Source organism: Chenopodium quinoa, unplaced genomic scaffold (genome assembly GCF_001683475.1).
Source record: "Chenopodium quinoa cultivar QQ74 unplaced genomic scaffold, ASM168347v1, whole genome shotgun sequence".
In the NCBI taxonomy this organism is placed as follows: domain Eukaryota; kingdom Viridiplantae; phylum Streptophyta; class Magnoliopsida; order Caryophyllales; family Amaranthaceae; genus Chenopodium; species Chenopodium quinoa.
In genome coordinates this window covers 4,593,261-4,612,612 of record NW_018742204.1, presented here as the reverse complement: position 1 = coordinate 4,612,612, position 19,352 = coordinate 4,593,261, and the positions used below count along the sequence as shown (strand labels likewise).

The 19,352-nt window shown below is 35.4% G+C and overlaps 4 protein-coding genes and 1 long non-coding RNA gene across 5 annotated transcripts; all 5 read left to right on the top strand.

Annotated features, from left to right (window-relative positions):
• Positions 1-4,084: 4,084 nt before the first annotated feature.
• Positions 4,085-6,456, top strand: LOC110692614. The gene is made up of 3 exons (XM_021869984.1): positions 4,085-4,839; positions 4,948-5,438; positions 5,792-6,456. The coding sequence occupies exons 1-3, from the start codon at positions 4,085-4,087 to the stop codon at positions 6,454-6,456; spliced, it is 1,911 nt and encodes a 636-aa protein (XP_021725676.1).
• A 2,088-nt stretch (positions 6,457-8,544) lies between these two features.
• On the top strand, positions 8,545-11,119 carry LOC110691896. The gene is made up of 2 exons (XR_002505356.1): positions 8,545-9,019; positions 10,833-11,119. It is a non-coding gene; the product is annotated as an uncharacterized LOC110691896 (long non-coding RNA).
• A 3,007-nt stretch (positions 11,120-14,126) lies between these two features.
• LOC110703682 lies at positions 14,127-17,119 on the top strand. Its single transcript, XM_021881501.1, has 2 exons — positions 14,127-14,308; positions 15,016-17,119. The coding sequence occupies exon 2, from the start codon at positions 15,025-15,027 to the stop codon at positions 15,874-15,876; it is 852 nt and encodes a 283-aa protein (XP_021737193.1). The 5' UTR covers positions 14,127-14,308; positions 15,016-15,024; the 3' UTR covers positions 15,877-17,119.
• Positions 16,580-17,386, top strand: LOC110691753. The gene has a single exon (XM_021869035.1). The coding sequence runs from the start codon at positions 16,580-16,582 to the stop codon at positions 17,384-17,386; it is 807 nt and encodes a 268-aa protein (XP_021724727.1).
• A 42-nt stretch (positions 17,387-17,428) lies between these two features.
• On the top strand, positions 17,429-17,926 carry LOC110690885. Its single transcript, XM_021868094.1, has one exon. It carries the CDS (start codon positions 17,429-17,431, stop codon positions 17,924-17,926), a length of 498 nt encoding a protein of 165 aa, XP_021723786.1.
• The last annotated feature ends 1,426 nt before the right edge of the window (positions 17,927-19,352 follow it).

The window sequence follows — 19,352 nt, the reverse complement described above, 5'->3', positions numbered from 1 at the left end:
AAGTAGACTCCGACTTCGACCCTCCTCCGAGTCAGGGTCGGTTTTTTTAAACAAAGTCGGATTCGAATTATTATTTCTCGGATTCGGATCGGAATTTTTCTTCGGATAAAATCGAACTAGGGGCGAATTCTGACTGAATTGCCATCCATAAGTAAAGGTGATTATCAATGGCTTGACCCGCTAGCCTAATCAACATGGCTCGAAAAGTGTTTAGGTTTGAGCAAGCCCAAAAACACATTTAATTTAAAATCTCAAACCTAGCCTGAAAAAAGCCTACATAGCTCGCTTAATCAGTACAAGTCTAACACTTTTTTGCGTGTTTAGATATGATATTTCATTGCCCAACCGTATTTTGATCACCTCTAGTGCTAGTAACGTACTCCATTTTTTAAAACTAGATAAGCCCCGTGCGATGCACGGCATAAATTTTTTTTTTGAAATAAATATATTTTATTTATGTCTCTCATATGAGATAAATTATAGAAACATAATTATTAATTGCAATGATGTTTAGATCTAATTAGTTTTGATGAAAATTAAAATTTTAAGCAAATTATGCAATACGGAGTACTCTTTAACGGAAGTAATTATATTTTGAAGCCAAATGGTCACTTATAAATTCATAATACTACCTCCGTTAACAGTTATTTGCAACAAAGGGGGGTAGCACGGACTCCTAGGCAAAACTTTTAAAGCATGATTAAAAGAAATAAGGGCACTTGATTAAGTATTAATCCTACCTAAAAAAAACAATTAAACAAAAACCCATAACCACCCACACCCAGAACCACTAAACCCAGATTCACCACCGACAACCACCAGAAGCACTAAATCCATCGACACTCGAAACCCGTAACTCAACCACAAACTCAACCACCACTGAACCTGAAACTCAACACAGAAGCACTAAATTCACCGACACTCGAAACCCGAAACTCAACCACAAACTCAACCACCACTAAACCCGAAACTTAACCACAAACTCAACTACCTACGAACCCAGCTAGAACCCAGCAAACCACCACGAACCCAGACATAACCACCGAGAAACCCAACCACGAACCAACCACCACCGAAACCCAGGCAAACCCACCCACAAATCCCCCCAAACCTGCAAATCCATCCAAACCCGACGAACCACCACCCACAACTCATTGAAAGTCACCCACAAACCACCGAAATCCACACAATATCCACGTAAACCACCCTAGACCTACCAGATTTGAAACCCAAAACCACAAACCACCCAATTAAAAATGATTCTTTCACCACAATCACCAACACCCACCCACGAACCACAAAAACCACCCACAAACAACAACTACCACCAGATCTACCAAACCCACCCAGAAACCACCAACATCCACCCATGAATTAAGATGAGAGATAAGAGATGATGATGAAGAAGTTGATGAGAGATGAAGAAGGCTAGGAAGAAGATGAGAGATGATGATGAACTGAGAGATGAAGATTGAAGAAGATAAGGGAGTGATGATGATGAACCGAGAGATGGAGATGGAGGAGAGAGGCGGTGTGGAAATGAAATTAGGGATGAATCTAATTTTTTTTTGGGGGGAAAAGCTTAGATGATTAGGTTAGATTAGAGTTATTGTAATTATGTATAGTGTTATGTGTTAATAATTTTTAAATAAGGGTATTTTGGTCATTTTATCAAAAAAGTTACTATATTAGGAAAGATTTAGTTTTGTTGCAAATAATATGAAGTGCCCCTTTTTTTAGTAAATGTTGCAAAAAACTGTTAACGGATGTAGTATAAAATATGGAGCATAATATAATATAATAATTGTCTTCTAAAAATAATATTATAATAACTTAAGGTAAAAAAAAAAAAGAATATGATGTCAGCAATTGATTTAGGAGGAAATTTTTTTAATAACAGCTTAACATGTGTATAATTTTAAAAAGTGATGATGTCAGCGGTTGTTGTGTTAATATATTTATAGATTGTCTCACTTCACAAAAACAACAATTTTAGAATTCCATTCAAATTATATATTATTTCTCTTCCTTTTGACTTCACTATTATTATATAATACACATCTCATTCATATTTCTTATATTTCTCATTTATATTTCTTACTTTTTCAAAAATTTTAGTCTAACTATATGTGCTTATATTATTTTATTCTTGTATCTAAAACTCTGTGTGCAATTCAATGGAGCACTTGAAAAAAACGGAGGGAGTATTATAAACAAATCTTATTACGAAATACTTCGTATATTGTTACATAGGATTTAATCCCTCCGTCTCATAATAATTGACATAGGCAACTTCCGTACACATACCAATGCACTAATTTTCTCTAATTAATATACAACTACATATCCCCTCTCAAAAAAAAAAAATAAATAAATAAAATAAAATTGCGTAGTAAAAAATATGTATAAATAAATAAATAAGTTGATATTATGGAATACGATAAATAAAAATGCCGATTGGGTCCGTCCGCTTGGATGGTCTTTGTTTCTGGGCTCTTTTGCTCTTGGGCTTCCTACAATTGCTCTCTTTGGGCTTATCATTTTAAGCTAGGTTTACACTTGATTTTTGTAACTCATTACTTGACCCACTTCACTTGGGATTCCAGGCTAAGTACATATTTTTTTTTAATTAATTTTTTTTTAATAATAAATCTAGCGTTCAATCACCCAACTCAATTCCTCTAGTTCTGTTTTGGGCTTGAAATATTTGGTTATAAAATACCCTCTATAATCTAACACCTTTTTAGTGGCTCTAAAAGCTCGAAAATTGTTGTAAATTTGTATTTCTACCAAATAATATTAACTCTATAAAAACACTAGCAAATACATATTAGTAATAAAATTAGCTCTGTAGAGCTCAAATAAACACATAATGACTGTGGAACGGAAATTAAATCATATATATAATATTCTCATCATGTACGATTCAGGTTGCAATAATATCAAAGTCACACATTTTTAAAAAAAGATCAATATATTAAAATTAGGATCACTATGTTAAATTTAGGGTCATTATGTTCAACATAACGTCAGCATATGAAACTCAAGTCGACAATAATTTTATCGTGAACCAGGTCTACACAAGTTTTTTCCTAGTATAGGCTCTAAAATCTCAAATGAAGCTTTTTTAAATGAGGTTTAATCGAGATGCATTCTTTGTAATGCTAAACTCATAAGGTAACATATAGAGATAGTAACTAACCACTCAATCATTTCAAATTCCCTCAAGAGTAACCTTGAAAATGTAAGATAGGGATAATATTTAAAGCTACATTACCCCATAGCCAAATAAAATTCCAAGAAATATGTTAAGCATGCGTTGGAATTGTTAATATGTCCAATTGTTAATATCAACTACTATGAAAGCTTGGAACATAAAAGATCTTGGGGTATTGACTGGAAAGACTTGCAGGATTCTGTGGGAATACAGGCTCAATCTTTAGTTTCTGCTTCTGGGGATTCTCAATTCCTTCAAACTCGTGATCAGAAAATTTCCCAAGCTCATACTTTATTTCTATATTGGAAACAGAGATCTAAAGTACGATGGGATGCTTTTGGAGACACTAGTTCGCGTCTGCTTTTCTCTTCGGTTCAGGAGCGTAGGCGTAGGAACAAAATTTTTAGCCTAAAGAATACTCAAGGACTTTGGATTTCTGACACTTTGGAGATTGAGAATCTTTTAACTGCTCATTTTTCGGACTTATATAATTGTCAGAAAATTCCTGCGCCTTCTATTCCTAAGTTTTGGGATGATCTAGACATTCCCTCATTATCTTCCCTTCATCAACAACAACTAATGATTCCATTTACTGCAGCTGAGATTAAGGATGCAATTTTCCATATTGGTAATGATAAGTCTCCGGGACCGGATGGTTTCTCTGCTGGTTTCTTTAAATCGCACTGATCGGTGGTTGGTAATCAGGTTACTTCTGCTATCCAGTACTTTTTTGCCCGAGGTTATATGCTAAAAGACTGGAACCATACTTTTTTGGTCCTTTTACCGAAGATTGACCATCCTGAATTTCCTTCTCAGTTTCGGTCGATAGGTTTGTGTAATGTTTTGTATAAATGTATTGCTAAATGCATGACGGCTCGCCTTCGGAAAATTATGCCTCTCTTGATTTCGGAGGCACAATCGGCTTTTTTGCCGGGTCGTTTGATGTCAAATAATAGTCTTATTGTGCATGAACTCCTTACGTATATGAATTCCTCTACTTCGAGATTATGTTCTGCGGCTTTGAAATTAGATATGAACAAAGCTTACGATAGGGTTAATTGGGAGTTTCTTTGGGATGTGCTTAAGGCTTTTGGGTTTCCGCCTTATTGGATTCAGCTAATTAAACAATATGTTTCTACGGTCTCGTACCAGATCCTTATAAATGGCAAGCCCTCTTCTGTCCTTCGGTCGGCTTGTGGTTTACGTCAAGGGGATCCCTTATCTCCTTATTTATTTGTTCTATGTATGGAAGTGTTTTCAATTATGCTGCGAAAGGCTGAGACTGCTGGTTTGTTTCAAGGTTTACGTATTTCTAGACGTGCTCCTTCAGTCTCCCATTTGTTCTTTGCAGATGATGCGTTACTTTTATTCCGGGTGACACCTGATGCTTGTTTGCAGCTCTTGGGAGTGATTGACCGTTTTTGTACTGTTTTTGGTCAGATGGTTAATGCTCAAAGATCTTTCGTTAAGTTTAGCTCGAATACTCCAGAAGATTACCGTGACTTCTTAAGTTCTGCTTTGAAAATGCAAGCTAAGTCTTCGCTTGGAACTTACTTGGGTCTCCCGGTGGATTTGGGTCGAGCCAAGTGTCACCAGTTTCAGCCATTGGTCGATAAAGTGATGTAAAAGTTGTCTGCGTTTAGCTCTCGTCATTTGTCGGCAGCAGCTAAATTAGTTCTTATTAATACGGTGGTCATAGCTTCTTTAAATCATGTGTTATCAGTTTTTAGGCTTCCTGGAACTATTGCTGATCGTATTAATCATCTCTTAGCTAGATTTTGGTGGAAGTCTAATAAGTCTTCTAGAGGTCTGGCCTTGACTTCTTCTGCTTCCAACCATCTCCCTCGAGGTTTAGGGGGTTTGGGAATTCGTCATGTACCCTCTTTTAATTCTGCTTTGCTTGCTAAGAAAATGTGGCGTTTAATTCATCATCCACAGCTTTTAGTTTCGAGGATTTACCGTGCTCGGTATCCTCATGTCATAGGCTACAAAGCTACTACTTCTCCTTCCCGTCCTTCCTGGGGTTGTCGAAGTTTTTTAGAAGGAGCTCGCACTCTTTCTCAGGGAATAATGTGGAAAGTGGGCTCTGGCAAAAGGGTCCGGATTCTGGAGGACAATTGGGTTCCGGGTGTTTCTGTTCGTTTTAAGGATTCAGCTCCCCTAGTGGGTCTTCCTTCTTTGGTTACGCAACTTATTGATCCCATTTCCCATGCTTGGGATAGTACGTGTATTCGTTAGCTTTTTCCTTCTTCTGTGGCGGATTCTATTCTTGGTTTAGAAAGGCCTCAGGAAGAAATGGATGATTTTGTGTATTGGAAATTCACTCGGGATGGGACGTTTTCTACTAAATCTGCGTATGCTCACTTGATAAATCATACCTGTGCAGCTAGTACTTTGTTGGCCCTGTCATTCCGGGTTGGTGGAAGAAATTTTGGGGTCTTCCGATTTTACCAAAGTGGAAGATCTTCATTTGGAAAATTCTCCATAACGGTCTTCCCACGGCGGCAGTTTTGGCCTTAAAGGGTATTCCCGTTGATACTATCTGCGTGTTTTGTCATCACCATTCTGAAACAGTTTCTCATATTTTTCAACAATGTGATTTTACTTGCTTGGTGCAAGCTACTCATCATCTGGAGGCAATTCGTTCGTTACCTATGGATCGAGACTTCTGTACTTGGTCAACCGCTACTATTTCTGAGTTGGCAAAGGCCAAGAACTGGAATGGTTTGGATGACCTTATATCTTTTTGGTGGGCTGTCTGGTTAACTCGTAATAATCTTCGATTCCGGTCGGAGGTTTTTTCTCCTGCTGGGGTTTTTGCAATTGCGGCTAATTGGTCTTCTAGGAGTAAGGAGGCTCGAGAATTATCTGATCTTTGTCAGGCCTCGTGTCCTCAAGGTTTTGGTGGTCTTGGTTGTTCTTCTCATCATGCTCTGGGTTTGCTTCAGCCGTCTTCCCAGTATGATATTAGTCTTGCCTTTGATGGTGCTTGGACAGATGTGGATCAACGTGCTGGTATGGGTTGGTTCTTATCTTCCAACTTATCTTCTCCGTCTGTTAGGGGAGGGGCTCAGGCAGGGTTTGCTTCTTCGGCCCTCCATGCTGAACTTCTTGCTTGCCTTTTGGGTTTACATCATGTTAAAGATAAAGGTTTCACAAGTGTCGGGGTTTTTACAGTTTGCAGTTCTGTCCCGACTCTGATTGACCGTTATACAACAGATTCAATTTCTGTTCTTTAGATTCTACGTGAGTTTCGGCAGATTGTTCGAAGCTTTTCCAGCTGTTATATTCAAAAGGTTTCAAGAAGGGAGATTGGTTATGCTCATTTTCTGGCCGGCCTAGCTCGCTGTCGTCATTTAATTTGTTCTCTTTTTTAGTTTATTTGTTCTCTTTGTCAAAAAAAACTACTATGAAAGAACACTATAAGCTTCAAATAATTGTTTATCTTACATTTTTTTTATTTTTTTTTTATTTTTTTTTTACAATAGCAAATTACAACAAAATTACACAAAGTCCGAACCACTAGTACGACATTTTTTAGCAATGTCGTATGCCCTCTGCACTTGGTCCCTTTGGACTTACATTAATTACAGGCAACTCCTAAAGGGAATTTAGTTCTCATGGATTATTTTGTCCTATTGATTAAAACTAAGCACATGTTAAATCTCTTTAATATAACAACCAAACAATAATAATGTATTCAACGATTAATACGTTAGTGGGGGCATTTGGCAACAAGGATAGGGATGATGAGGATAAGAAGGTAGGATAAAGATAGGGAATTATTAGGTGGGATAAGGATAAAATTATGATATCCATTGTTTAGAATGAGTTGGGAATGAGTAGGGAATTAAATTGGGATAACTAGCAAATTTACTTAAATATCCTTACTAATTTTTTTCCTCTCTCCTCTTCCTTCCCTTTCATTAAGGGCAAATTTGTCGTTTACCTTTTAAATTTTATCCCCAAACCTTATACTTTCCCCCATTGTTATAGACATAGAGGGATAAGCCCCAATTTAGTCCCCATCCCTTTTATATGGGATAATTTGTATTCCTTCAAACAAACAAGGGATAATGGGACATGAGAGATTATAAATTCTTATCCCACCAATAATCCCCACAAACAAACATGCCATAGGAGAGTATCAAGTTGTAATTTCGGAATCCGAACTTGATTTTGAACTCCTCTATAACCATTTTTAAAGCTACATTAGCCAAATAAATTGCCAAGAAATTATGAATTGTTGATACGTACAGTATATGTTGGAAATGGTAATGCAATCGGAAGATTCTCGTGCTCGATCGGGCGGTGGTTCGCCCGACCGGGCAGAATTGGCTAAGGAGAAAGGGGGCTCTCGCGACCGGGCGCGAAACCAGGTCTAAGAATATTTTATCTCGCGCCCGATCAGGCGACTGGTTGCCTGATCGGGCCCGCCTCTTCCTTAGGTCGGTTTGGTTTATTTGTTTCCTGATTTCGGGACACATATAAATACGAGCATTGCCTTTCCTATTTTCTATAATTCACATTAAAAAAACATCAAACACAAACCTACCCTTTGAGATCTGAACAGTTCTTGAGCAATTCCACTCTCCGGGTTCGGGTACACGAATTACGAAGGAGAGTTGCGTTAAACTTGAGAGGCGTGTGTCATCAGGAAACCTATACCAGTGGTGGCGTATTTCTCTTATAAGGCAGTGGATTTTGTTCCACGGCGCGACTGTGAGTTTGAGATCTTCAATCAAGTATTTCCCTTTCATCTTCTCTATTTTGTTTTTGTAATCGACAACTATTTTACCAACAATTAAAAGCGAAATAGTATTAATTTATTATGCTGTTGATTCCTGAACTAATCAATTGGAAATGGAAATTATAATGATTCGAACAATTAATTTTGGATCAAGAAAAAAAGGATATTTGTTGCGAATGATTTCGATGTAATTGTTCATTCGTTGAAGCATTCGTCTCATTGATTATCAATCGTTGGTTTTTATCTAGCTCTTCTTGTGATATAAGGAGAAATTATTAAGCACGCACTTGGTGTAGAAAGTCTCATAACTACATTCAAACTTCGTTTAAGCTTTAAGTTAGGGCTTGTTTGGCATCGTTTTTTATTTTCAATTTTTTGATTTTTTTTCAAGACAAAAAACCAAAAATATAAAACAAGAAAAACGTGTTTTCACTTTTCAGTTGTTATTTTTTGAAATTATCATAATATTAATAAGTTTGATGACTACTTTTTAATTTATTTTATGACATATATAATATAATTTTGAAAAACAAAAAACCAAAAAATAGAAAATACAACGATGCCAAACGAACTCTAAGGTTTTTTTTTTTAATACAAAGTAGATGTTAAGTTAAACAATATAAGCTACTCATTAAATAAGAATAAAAAAAATAACAATTATCATAAAGTTTTATATGCGACTGGCTGTACCGTATGACCAGTCACATTTTTAATATTTTTTTTTATATTTTCTCTCTCATCTCTTTCTCTCCTCTCTCTCCTCTACCTTCCTCCATTTTCTCTTCCTAACTTTCTCTCTCTAATCATCAATGGCCGAGCTAGGTCTTCCGCCGCCGTCAGGTTCGTTGTCTCCGTCCAAATCTCCTCGAAGCTCCAAGCCATATCGTCGTCACCGTCTTCGTTTCGTCATCGTCGAAGCTCCTCGAACTCCAAACCAACCCAAACATTCGTCGTCATCTTCATATTTGCCGGCGAAATCAGCCAAAGACCTCCACCTCCGTCGTCGTCCTGTTAATTGATTGCTGTTGGAGTTGAGCAATTGCAAAATCTCAGTTAATTGCTCTTATCTACTGTAAATTGATTCATTCTACTGCATTTTGTTAATTGGTTCATTCTACTGTATTTTGTTGATTGATTTTCATTCAAACCAACGATTGCTTCCTTTATCATCTGCAATATTTCTTATATAGATTTGTTTTATGCAAAATTGATTTAAACTGATACTTGAAAGTTTCGTTATTTTGGTTTGATTTGGATGAATTTGTGGTCCCTGTTTTGTTGTTGTGGATGTTTATTTCAGGGGTTACTAGGTCGGGGTTACTTAAGCAGTTACTAAGGGTTACTAGGTCGGTTAGGGGTTATTAGATCGGTTAGGGGTTACTTGGGTTTTTAAGGGTTACTAGGTTAGGGGTTATTAAGTCGGTTAGGGGTTATTTGGGGTTACTAGGTCGGTTAGGGGTAAATAGGTTAGGGGTTACTAGGGGTTACTAAGTTAGGGGTTACTAGGTCGGGGGTTACTAGGGGTTATCAGGTCAGTTGGGGGTTACTAAGTCAGTCAGGGGTTTCTTTGTCTGGGGAGTTACTAGGGGTTACTTGAGGGGTTACTAGAAGGGTTACTGATATAGCACCTTGCCGTAGCGTGTGGCCAGCCGCACTTGAAACGCACTGAACAATTATAAGCTACTCATTATGTAAGAATAAAAAAGGAACTCTATGTGATATACTTACTTCCATTTTTTTAGTTGACACATATTCTTTATTAGGAAGTTTTTTATTATTATTTTTTTTATTTGACACATTTTCTTTTTGAATATATTTTATACCTTACATTTACTAGCTACCCCACTTGCTTTATTTTTCTCTTTCACGCTCTTTCGTCTTCTTAATATGTGTGCCTAAATTGAACACGTCAATTAAATGGAAATAGGGAAGTAATTGTTAATTTGTTAGGAAACACATGTCACAAAATTTAACGAAACATATAAATAGAAATTGTCTCTTTCCTTATTAATCAATTTACCTGCAAAACAGTATCCCTGTCCACGGACTTGAAATCATCCCTGATGTAAAGAAGTAAAGAAGGGCCCCTGATATAACTCCTATGAATTGAAGCTAAGTCATTATTTCAATTATAATTAAAAAATAATAGTAAGGGAAATAATAATCGTGACATCATAGAATAAAGTAGGCAGCCTCTAAGATAGTTACATTTCCTTTAAATTCTCTAGTTTTGTAATTCAACTAATTAAAAATGCTTTTCTCTTTTGATACCTAACTTTAATGTTGTTTTGAATCATTCTCTCTTTGTCTTATAAAGGGTTAAGATGCTAAATGTAATTTTAAATTATTGAAGAAATCTACACTAAATGAATATTTTTAGAGCAATAGTTTGAAATATGACAATCTTATTATTTGAATGATAAATAATAATACAATATGATCGTTTTAAATTTTCACATTATAATATGAACACAATTATTCTTCTAATATCTACACTAAAATGTAATTTTTGAAAATTTTTAATCTAACATAAAATATATTCTTTTCAAGAAACTACAAAATAATAGTAAAAACTACATAGATGAAACTAAATATTTGATAAATAAAAAGAAGTTGATAATATTATTTTATATTAAAAATATGTCAATTTTGAACTACATAATCATTAAAATGGTGTGGTGGGTATTCATTTTTCAAACACATTTCTTACTAACATAGAGTTTCTCTAGTTCTTAATAATTAATACATGCTGTATAACAGTAAGTTGATTTTTAATACAGTCATTAAAAGTAGTCAACTTGTTACAAGCATCAAGCATATATATTGTGAAACAATTATAATGTAAGTGTCATTAATATTTTACAGGGCCATTTTAACTATCCTTGGATGCTTCACCTCCTAATGTCATATATCAAGACAATTTTGAAATCTTTCCAGGCTTTCAAGTCTCAACATATTTTTAGAGAAGAAAATCAGGCTGCAGACTATGTTGCTTCTCTTGGTTACTCTACTCCGACTCATCAAGATATCGACCCTTTTATGGATAGCAAGTTTTCTTATTTTTTACTCCATGATAAAATTAGGTCACGGGCTTGTAAGAAGACGGTCCTAATTCTCCCCATGTACTTTACGTTTTTTTTTTTTTTTTTTTTTTTTAAAAAAAAAATGTATCGTGAAACAATTGAAGTATATCATATGTTACCCTCGATTTTTATTGTTAAAACACCCACTCAAACAAAAGTTCAAAGTGATGGTTTAACCTTGAGATTGGTTTATATAGTCAATTATACCCCCTTATACATGAGAGTTCATTGGGCTAAAAATGTAGATATAGCATGGGCCTCACCATACCCTACGCTTATTAATATATTCCATCTTGAAAGAAGGAGCGGGATGGATGAGATACGAACTCATGACCTTTAGTCAATTAGTCACATTAACTTTGTCTCTAATACCATGTTAAACGATAAACTCAACCGGACTATATACATCTTTTCTTAAATAGGAAACATGTATTGCATGTGAAATCCTAAAAACACTTACCCAAATCATGAAGCTTGAGACTAATATTACATTTTAAAGTCTTTCCATGTTAATTAACTATATTCAAATGATGTACTTTTTCTCTAAACATAAATAAAGTTAAGCTGGGTCAATTATTGTTATAGTAATTGTGGTACAAGTTACTTTTCACTATGTAATGCATATAAGATAATTTTAATTTTGATTTGAAAATTTTACTAATTATAATTTTGTGGTTCAGAAAATAATTCTTTTTTTTTTTTACTTATAAAATGATTGAAAATTCTACGGTAGTCTTTCTAAAAATGAAAAACAATATATTTAATTTTCAAAAATTAATTTTTAGAAGAATTTCGAAAATTCAGAAAAATAATTTCCAAAAAAATATTTTAATGATGTTTGTTAAAATTTTCACATTATAATATATTTTTTTGAACAATTACACATTATATTATTGTATAGTCTTTAAATACTTACGATGTAAATATAAATTTTGAAATTTATAATCCAACATAAAATAAATTATATTCGAGAAACTATATATAAAAGAATAAAAAAAATTATATAAATAAAACTAAAAATTTAATAAAAAAAATTGTTGATAGTGCTATTTTATACCAAATATCATGTAATGTAGTATAATTTATTACTTGTAGAAAAATATGTCAATTATGAACTATATAATCAAAAAAACTTTATGATAGTCATATTTCAAATGACCACTATAAAATTTTTAATAAACGGATATAAGAACCTAGTTTCTTTAATTTGTACATGCATAAGGGGTACAAAAGTTCAGGCATTTTGGCATGGAATGAGCCTTCGTGGAGCAAAGACAAACGAGCTGAATTTAATTTACTATTGACTGTTTTTTGCACACTGCAAGACACAAGTCACACAACCAATATAACGCCCCATGTAATACCGTGTGTCCGCGTTTTGCCTTATTTGGCTTATTCATATGAAATACACTTTACTATTGTTTCTAGCACCATCCTTAGCTTTGAGACACACCTTCACAAGAAGTTTGATTAGAATAGTAGATATAATTTCTAAACTCAAATTAATAATCATAATAAAAAATTTGTTAACCAATACAGCATAGAGTACAGCATAATTTGCTAATATATATACCTGTATCATAGCCAAAGAGGAGGCCGCCGATACCAGCTGAGAAAGCTAAACGAAGAACATAAGGATTTTCCCACGCTAAGGCAATACACTGCCTGAAAGCCGATGCATCTGGTTTTGGTATACCCCCTTCCATTTTTCTCTTCGTTTAGAAATTATTTCTACTAATGAAAAGGGTAATCCCAAGTTTCTCATATTGATTAACATAAATTGTTTCTCATGAGGGTATTTCTGTAATTCTAATATGACAGTTGTTGGACTTGACATAGACGGAGTTAACAAGGTAAACCCATGTTACTTTACTTTTGAACAATGCTCAAAATTGATGCTCAGAAGAAAAAATACATTCCCAAATTCCGATTCAACACAGTACATTATTTCCAGTTTTCCACCATTGAAGCAATTTAAGGTAAGATTAAAAACTCAATTTCACAATCTAGTGTTAATCGGTAATCATCAAATTTCAATTTCACAATCTATTATTATGTAGTAGCTTCAATGGAGAAGGAAAGCTCATAAGCGTCAAACACCTATACATTAGGGGTTAACCATACCCTTAATTTCAATATATTTTTAGGGTTTTTCGTTAAATTCTGGCGGCGAAACCGCCATTCAATGGGGGCATTCGAGTTTGAATGGAGGAATTGGAGCTTTTGCGGCGAAGCTTCAATGGAGGTTGTTGTTGGTGGAGATGATTTAGATGAAAGAGGAAGAAGATGGTGTTGGACAGTCGGTGGTTGTTGTTGGTGGAGACAAAAGTGGAAGGTGAATGTGTTGGTGTTTATTGTGATAGAGGTGAAAGACTAAGCTCCGATGGTACTACAATGTAACGCCGCTAACGATAAACGCAAACTTAATATGACGCCGTCAAGTTTAGTCCAAGTCATCAACTATAGTGGAATTTACAGTCATCACTTCTTCTGATTATAATACCATTAGTTTACAATTCCCGATGCATTTTAATTACACAAATGCCATTTGAGAAACTCTTCTTGTTTCTCAAGAAGAGGAACTGGGGCACTCCCGAATGAAAATGATATATTTTGGTCACAAGCTAGGTATAAGAGCAATGCCAATGGTGAGCATTTTATTTGCTCATGGGCAAATTTGATGGGAAAATAAAATGCTCACCATTGTAGAAGGTGAGAAAATTTGATCAAGCCAAAAAAAGCCCATGGGCAAAATGAAATTTGCCCAAAGAGTGAGCATTTTCGTGTAGCTACAGTGAAGGAAGTGGGCCCCACAGCAGGTCAGACGCAATTAAAAAAATTTGGCTGGGCCCTTATCAAAACGACGCGTTTTGATGGAGTGGTCTGAAGGGCCGCCGCTTCCAAAACGCGTCGTTTTGACGCTTAGAAAATAAATAAAAAAAAATTCGCTGGCAGAGGCGCGTCAGAATTGCTGGCAAATCAGAGCTCGCCACGTGTCTTGCGCAGGGGATTGACCAATGAGAAAATACTAGCCGTTTACAACGGTAATATTATTTGTAACTGATTTTCCGAAAAATATATTTGTTAAAAAAAAAAAAAATTACCAACGGTCATAAAATTAAATTCTCTATAAATAGACATGCATTTTGATATGTTTTGATATAATTTCGTAATCACCTAAAATCCTCCACTTTTTTATTTTCTTAAGCATTTTAAATTTGTAGAAGAATATATTTGTTGCAAAACATCCATATTGAGGTAAATTTTTTTTTTTTAAATATTTAAATTCAGTTATGTAATTAAATAAGTATATATGTGATTTTTTGAAGAAAAAAAAATATTGTAAGCCATGTAATTATATTGCATTATGTAATTAAACAAAGTTGTTGATATTTTCTCCATAAATTACTAAATTTGTAGTTAAAGTGTTGCAAATATTGGTTATTTTTTTTTTAAAAATATATACATGTAGTTATGTATTAAAATTAGTATATATGTGATTTTTGGAAAAAAAAAAATATTGTATAGCATGTTATGTAATTGCTTTATGTAATTGAAGAAAGTTGTTGATAATTTCTCCTTACATTACTAAATTTGTAGTAAATATAGTGTTGCAATTATTGGTTAATTTTATTTTAAATATATACATGTAGTTATGTATTAAAATTAGTATATGTGTGTTTTTTTTTAAAAAAAATATTGTAGGCCATGTACTGTAATTGCATTATGTAATTGAAGAAAGTTGTTGATGTTTTCTCCATACATTACTAAATTTGTAGTTAATAAAGTCTTGAAATTATTGGTTAATTTGTTTTTTTAATATTAAAATTTAGTTATGACTTTAAATTAGTATATATGTGAATTGGTTAATAAAGTTGTTGATATTTTTTTGGATTTGTTGTCATTTTAATTTGTTTTTTGAGTAAATCTTAGTAAAAATATTTATCTTTTGTTTTGTGATGCAGAATCTTTTAATGGATCCAAACAACCCAAATTTCCGTCAACAATTTTCTGGTTTTAGTGATGATTTACTAACTAATCCCGAGTTTCAATTGTTCTTGCAAAGAATGGGCAATACGTCTTTGCAACCACCTCCACAGTATCAGACACCTACTCAGTTTCCCCTACGAAACCATGTTAATGAAGAATGTACACCTGAAATTGAACATAATAGCAACACACAATTCGATGACAGCGAAGAAGACAGCGTACCAGAGACGCCGCAATATCCTCCACCAGTTCCGGAACTGAAATCCAACCAGGTTGTTGCACGAGCGACTCGAATTTGGTCAGTTGCGGAAGATGAAACTCTGATTGGGTTGTACTTGGAGATCAGCGAGAATGCTATTAAAGGCACGAGCCAGAAAGCAACTTCCCTTTGGCGCGATGTACACGCAGCATATCAACTTGCTCATGCGGAGAAGCCGCATTTACTTCCACCAAGACCTATGAAGAGTCTGACGTCGCACTGGAGAAGGTTGGCAGCAGACACACTACAGTGGATATCTTGCTATGATGAAGCAGGTAGACTTCCGGAGGGAGGGAGTGGTTACAACGAAGCTGACCGTATAAAAAGTGCGTTGAAGCTTTTCCATCTCGCCCAAGGTCGTAATTTCGCTTTTCCTCACGCTGTTGAAATGCTTAATAGAGATCCAAAGTGGAGGCCAAAGCTGAGATGGTCCTTGTCAAAGGAGGAAAGAAAAGCTGTTCGTGATGTTGAGGAGCAAGGTAGTGCTGGAAGTGGAAGAGGTCCAGAGATGATGGAGGGGATGAAACCCCTACGGATGGTTTTTCATCTGGAGGAATACAACGACCCGAAGGTGTGAAGAAAGCAAAGGCCAAGCGTAAAGGGAAAGAAGTAGCTTCGGACAGTGGTTCGTCTGAGCTTAGCGAACGAATGAAGGAATTGGCAACAATTCGCGAGAGGGAGGCCATTCTGAAGGAAGAGCGGATCAAAATTGAAAGGGAGAAGGAACAGAGGAAAAGGGAGGAACTTGACATTCATAAGATGAAAACCTGGTTTGATATGGTGCAAGCTATGAAGAATTCGCCTACGCCACTCACTCCTGAAGAAGAGTCGTACAAGAATTTCTTACTGGGTAAATTACAGGGCTTATAAGCATGTTTGGTTGTAGTAGGTGTACGCTTGTATTAGTTAAGTTTTTAATTATGCGCAATGTAGTCTTTTAAGTTTTTAATTATGCGCAATGTAGTCTTTTATGTTTAACATGTAGTCACATTTTTGTCATTGTGTAGTCACATGTTTCTGAATTAACTTTGTCAGTATGCTTTAACTTTAGGTCATTCATACCGACATGGTGTAGTCACTTTTGTTCTGAATTCACTTTGTCAAGATTTGTCATTGTCAACTAGCATAGTATACCTATTCCGTGGCTGAAAATTTGAATGCTTTAGTTGGTGTGGTCATTCAGATTTGTAACCACATATTCATTTGATTTATTTGCTATATATAGTAGGCATGGCACATATCCACAACCACACCAATTCAGAAAATTACAATATTAATACATGATGTATTCCAGACCATCATCAAGTTCAAGTTCAAGTTCATCTTCTTCCAATAATGAAGAATATGATCAACTCGTTGATGAACTCTTCACATACCAACCCACATCTTTCCTCATGCCCCAAACACAATCCCAACGTACTTCAAAATCACGTAGAGGGGGTACGAACAGAAGAGATTGGGAAATGGGACATGCCAGGCTGTTCAATGATTATTTTTCCGATAATCCTGTGTACAATACCACCCAATTTAGAAGAAGATTTCGTATGCAACGACCTTTGTTTTTACGTATAATGAACAAGGTCGTTGAAGGTGATGTTTACTTCCAGCAGCGTAGGGATGCAACTGGAAAGTTAGGCATATCACCTATGCAAAAATGTACAGCCGCGATACGAATGTTAGCCTATGGCATGGCTGCAGACGCTGTTGATGAATACGTTCGAATCAGTCAGTCAACCGCTCGAGTTGCCCTACAACGTTTTTGTGCCGGGGTCATTGACCAGTTCGGAACCGAGTACATGCGAAACCCTACAACTGATGAATTGGCCCAGATACTGCATCAAAATGAACTGCGTGGTTTTCCAGGCATGATAGGCAGCATTGATTGCATGCATTGGGAATGGAAGAACTGTCCAACGGCTTGGAAAGCGCAGTACGCTGGTAGGAACAAGAAAGCAACGCTAATACTGGAAGCCGTTGCGGATCAGGATTTATGGATATGGCATTCCTTCTTTGGTATTCCCGGATCTTGTAATGATCTTAATGTGTTGTACCGTTCACCAGTGTTCGATGAGGTTCTGCATGGTTGAGCTCCTCCGGTAAATTTTACGGTTAACGGCCATGAATACAACATGGCTTATTATTTAGCCGACGGCATTTATCCGAAGTGGGCAACTTTTGTTCAGGGTATCACATTCCCTCAACTGGCCAAAGATAAAATGTTCGCTGACCACCAGGCTGCCGCTCGAAAGGACGTTGAAAGAGCTTTCGGTGTGTTGCAAGCTCGATTTGCAATAATACGAAAACCGTCGCTGGCGTACGATGAGGACATACTGCGGGACATAATGAAAGCATGTATCATTATGCACAACATGATTGTTGAAGATGAGCGCCACAACTACACTCGAGCCGAAGTTCTAAGAGCCTTCTACGAAGAAGATCAACAAGAATCAACACCAGCATCAACATCTACAACGCCACCGTTTGAATTCAACGTAGGCCGACCTACCAACTTTGATTTCAACGCATTTCTACAGCGAAAAGCTTCCCTCCGTGACAGAGAAATTCATCTATCTCTGAAACGTGATTTAGTCGAACATATTTGGCAACACTACGGGCCACGTAATTAGGGAGAAATTAGCACGACTTAAATAAAGCCAAGTACTATGGCGTAGCTACTTTTACTTGTTGTGTTTATTTTATTTCCTAAGTTTAATTACGCATGACGTTGCAAATGTAATTGGTTTCTAGTATTGTACCGCTTTTAAAATAAATAAAAACATTTAAGAAATTTTGAGCTTTTTTTAAAAAATTTTTTATATAACGTACTTAATTTTACGACAAATTTTAACGATAAAAAGGACAAAAATAAAAAAAATAAGTTACACAAATTTTAACTAGTTTTTATTTATTTGGAGTAACATTGTTAAAATATAAATGAAATAAATAAATAAAGAAGTGTTGTGTAGGAGAGAGAAAGTAATGGTGGGGTATTGAAAAAGTAAGAGAGAGAGAGTGGTGGGTGGGCAATTTTTTTGCTCACCATTGGGAGAGAATATGTGAAAAAAATTTGCCCATGAGCAAAACTTATTTCTTGAGAGAGAAAGTGGGTAGAGAGAGAGTGGGTGAGCATTTTTTTTGCTCACCATTGAGAGTGGTCTAAGAAGATGGGAAAAACATATGTTATGTAGGAGTTTCTATCAAATTTGTCGTTTGCTTCCTTAGTTGTGGGAATACATGTGTTGTAATCTTGTAAGAATTTAAGTGATGATAATAATAATACTTCAGAAAACTTCTATTTCCTTTGCTTTATCTTTTTAACTGTATAATGAGTTATGACCACAAGTTTATGGTAGTGGATGTTAGGCTCAACACTTGCGAATCTGATACTCACCTAATGAATCAACCTAGGCTAATGATGAGATAAATAATACCTCCGTTAACGATTATCTGCAATTTTAGGTATTATTTTTGAGGTATAAAAAATTCCAAAATTGCAGATGATTATTAATGGGGTAGTAGTAAAAATTAGACTAATATAATAAAGGACGAAGAATAATTGGATATTTGGGACAACGAACTCTAGCAGGTGTGTAGACACCTAATGGCGTCTTCCCGACACAAACTCGGTAATTAATTACCTTTTACTGCCAATTGGTCAGGTTGGGCATCATAAGTAAGAATTGCTTATCCTAACCCGTTTTATTTTAATCCACTTAATACAATCCATTCCTAGCCCAAACATTCATTCAAACCCTTTTCCTAACCCAAAATCTATAAACAATGGCCCAATTTTCCTTTTCGTGACCACAGTCCAAAATGGAGCAAATCTTAGGCTCATAACTTTGATTTAAAACTTATTTGGTTGAATAGCTCTTGAAATAAGCTTTTCAACAATATATCATAAGCCTAATTCCGATTCAAAACGAATGAGATATGAGGAAAACACTAAAACTTGATTGGCCCAAAACCAACGCCCTTGTACTCAAATGGCACTATCTAAATATCTAAATTTTTTTTTGACCTAATTCTAATTGGGTTGGAAAGTAGTTATTC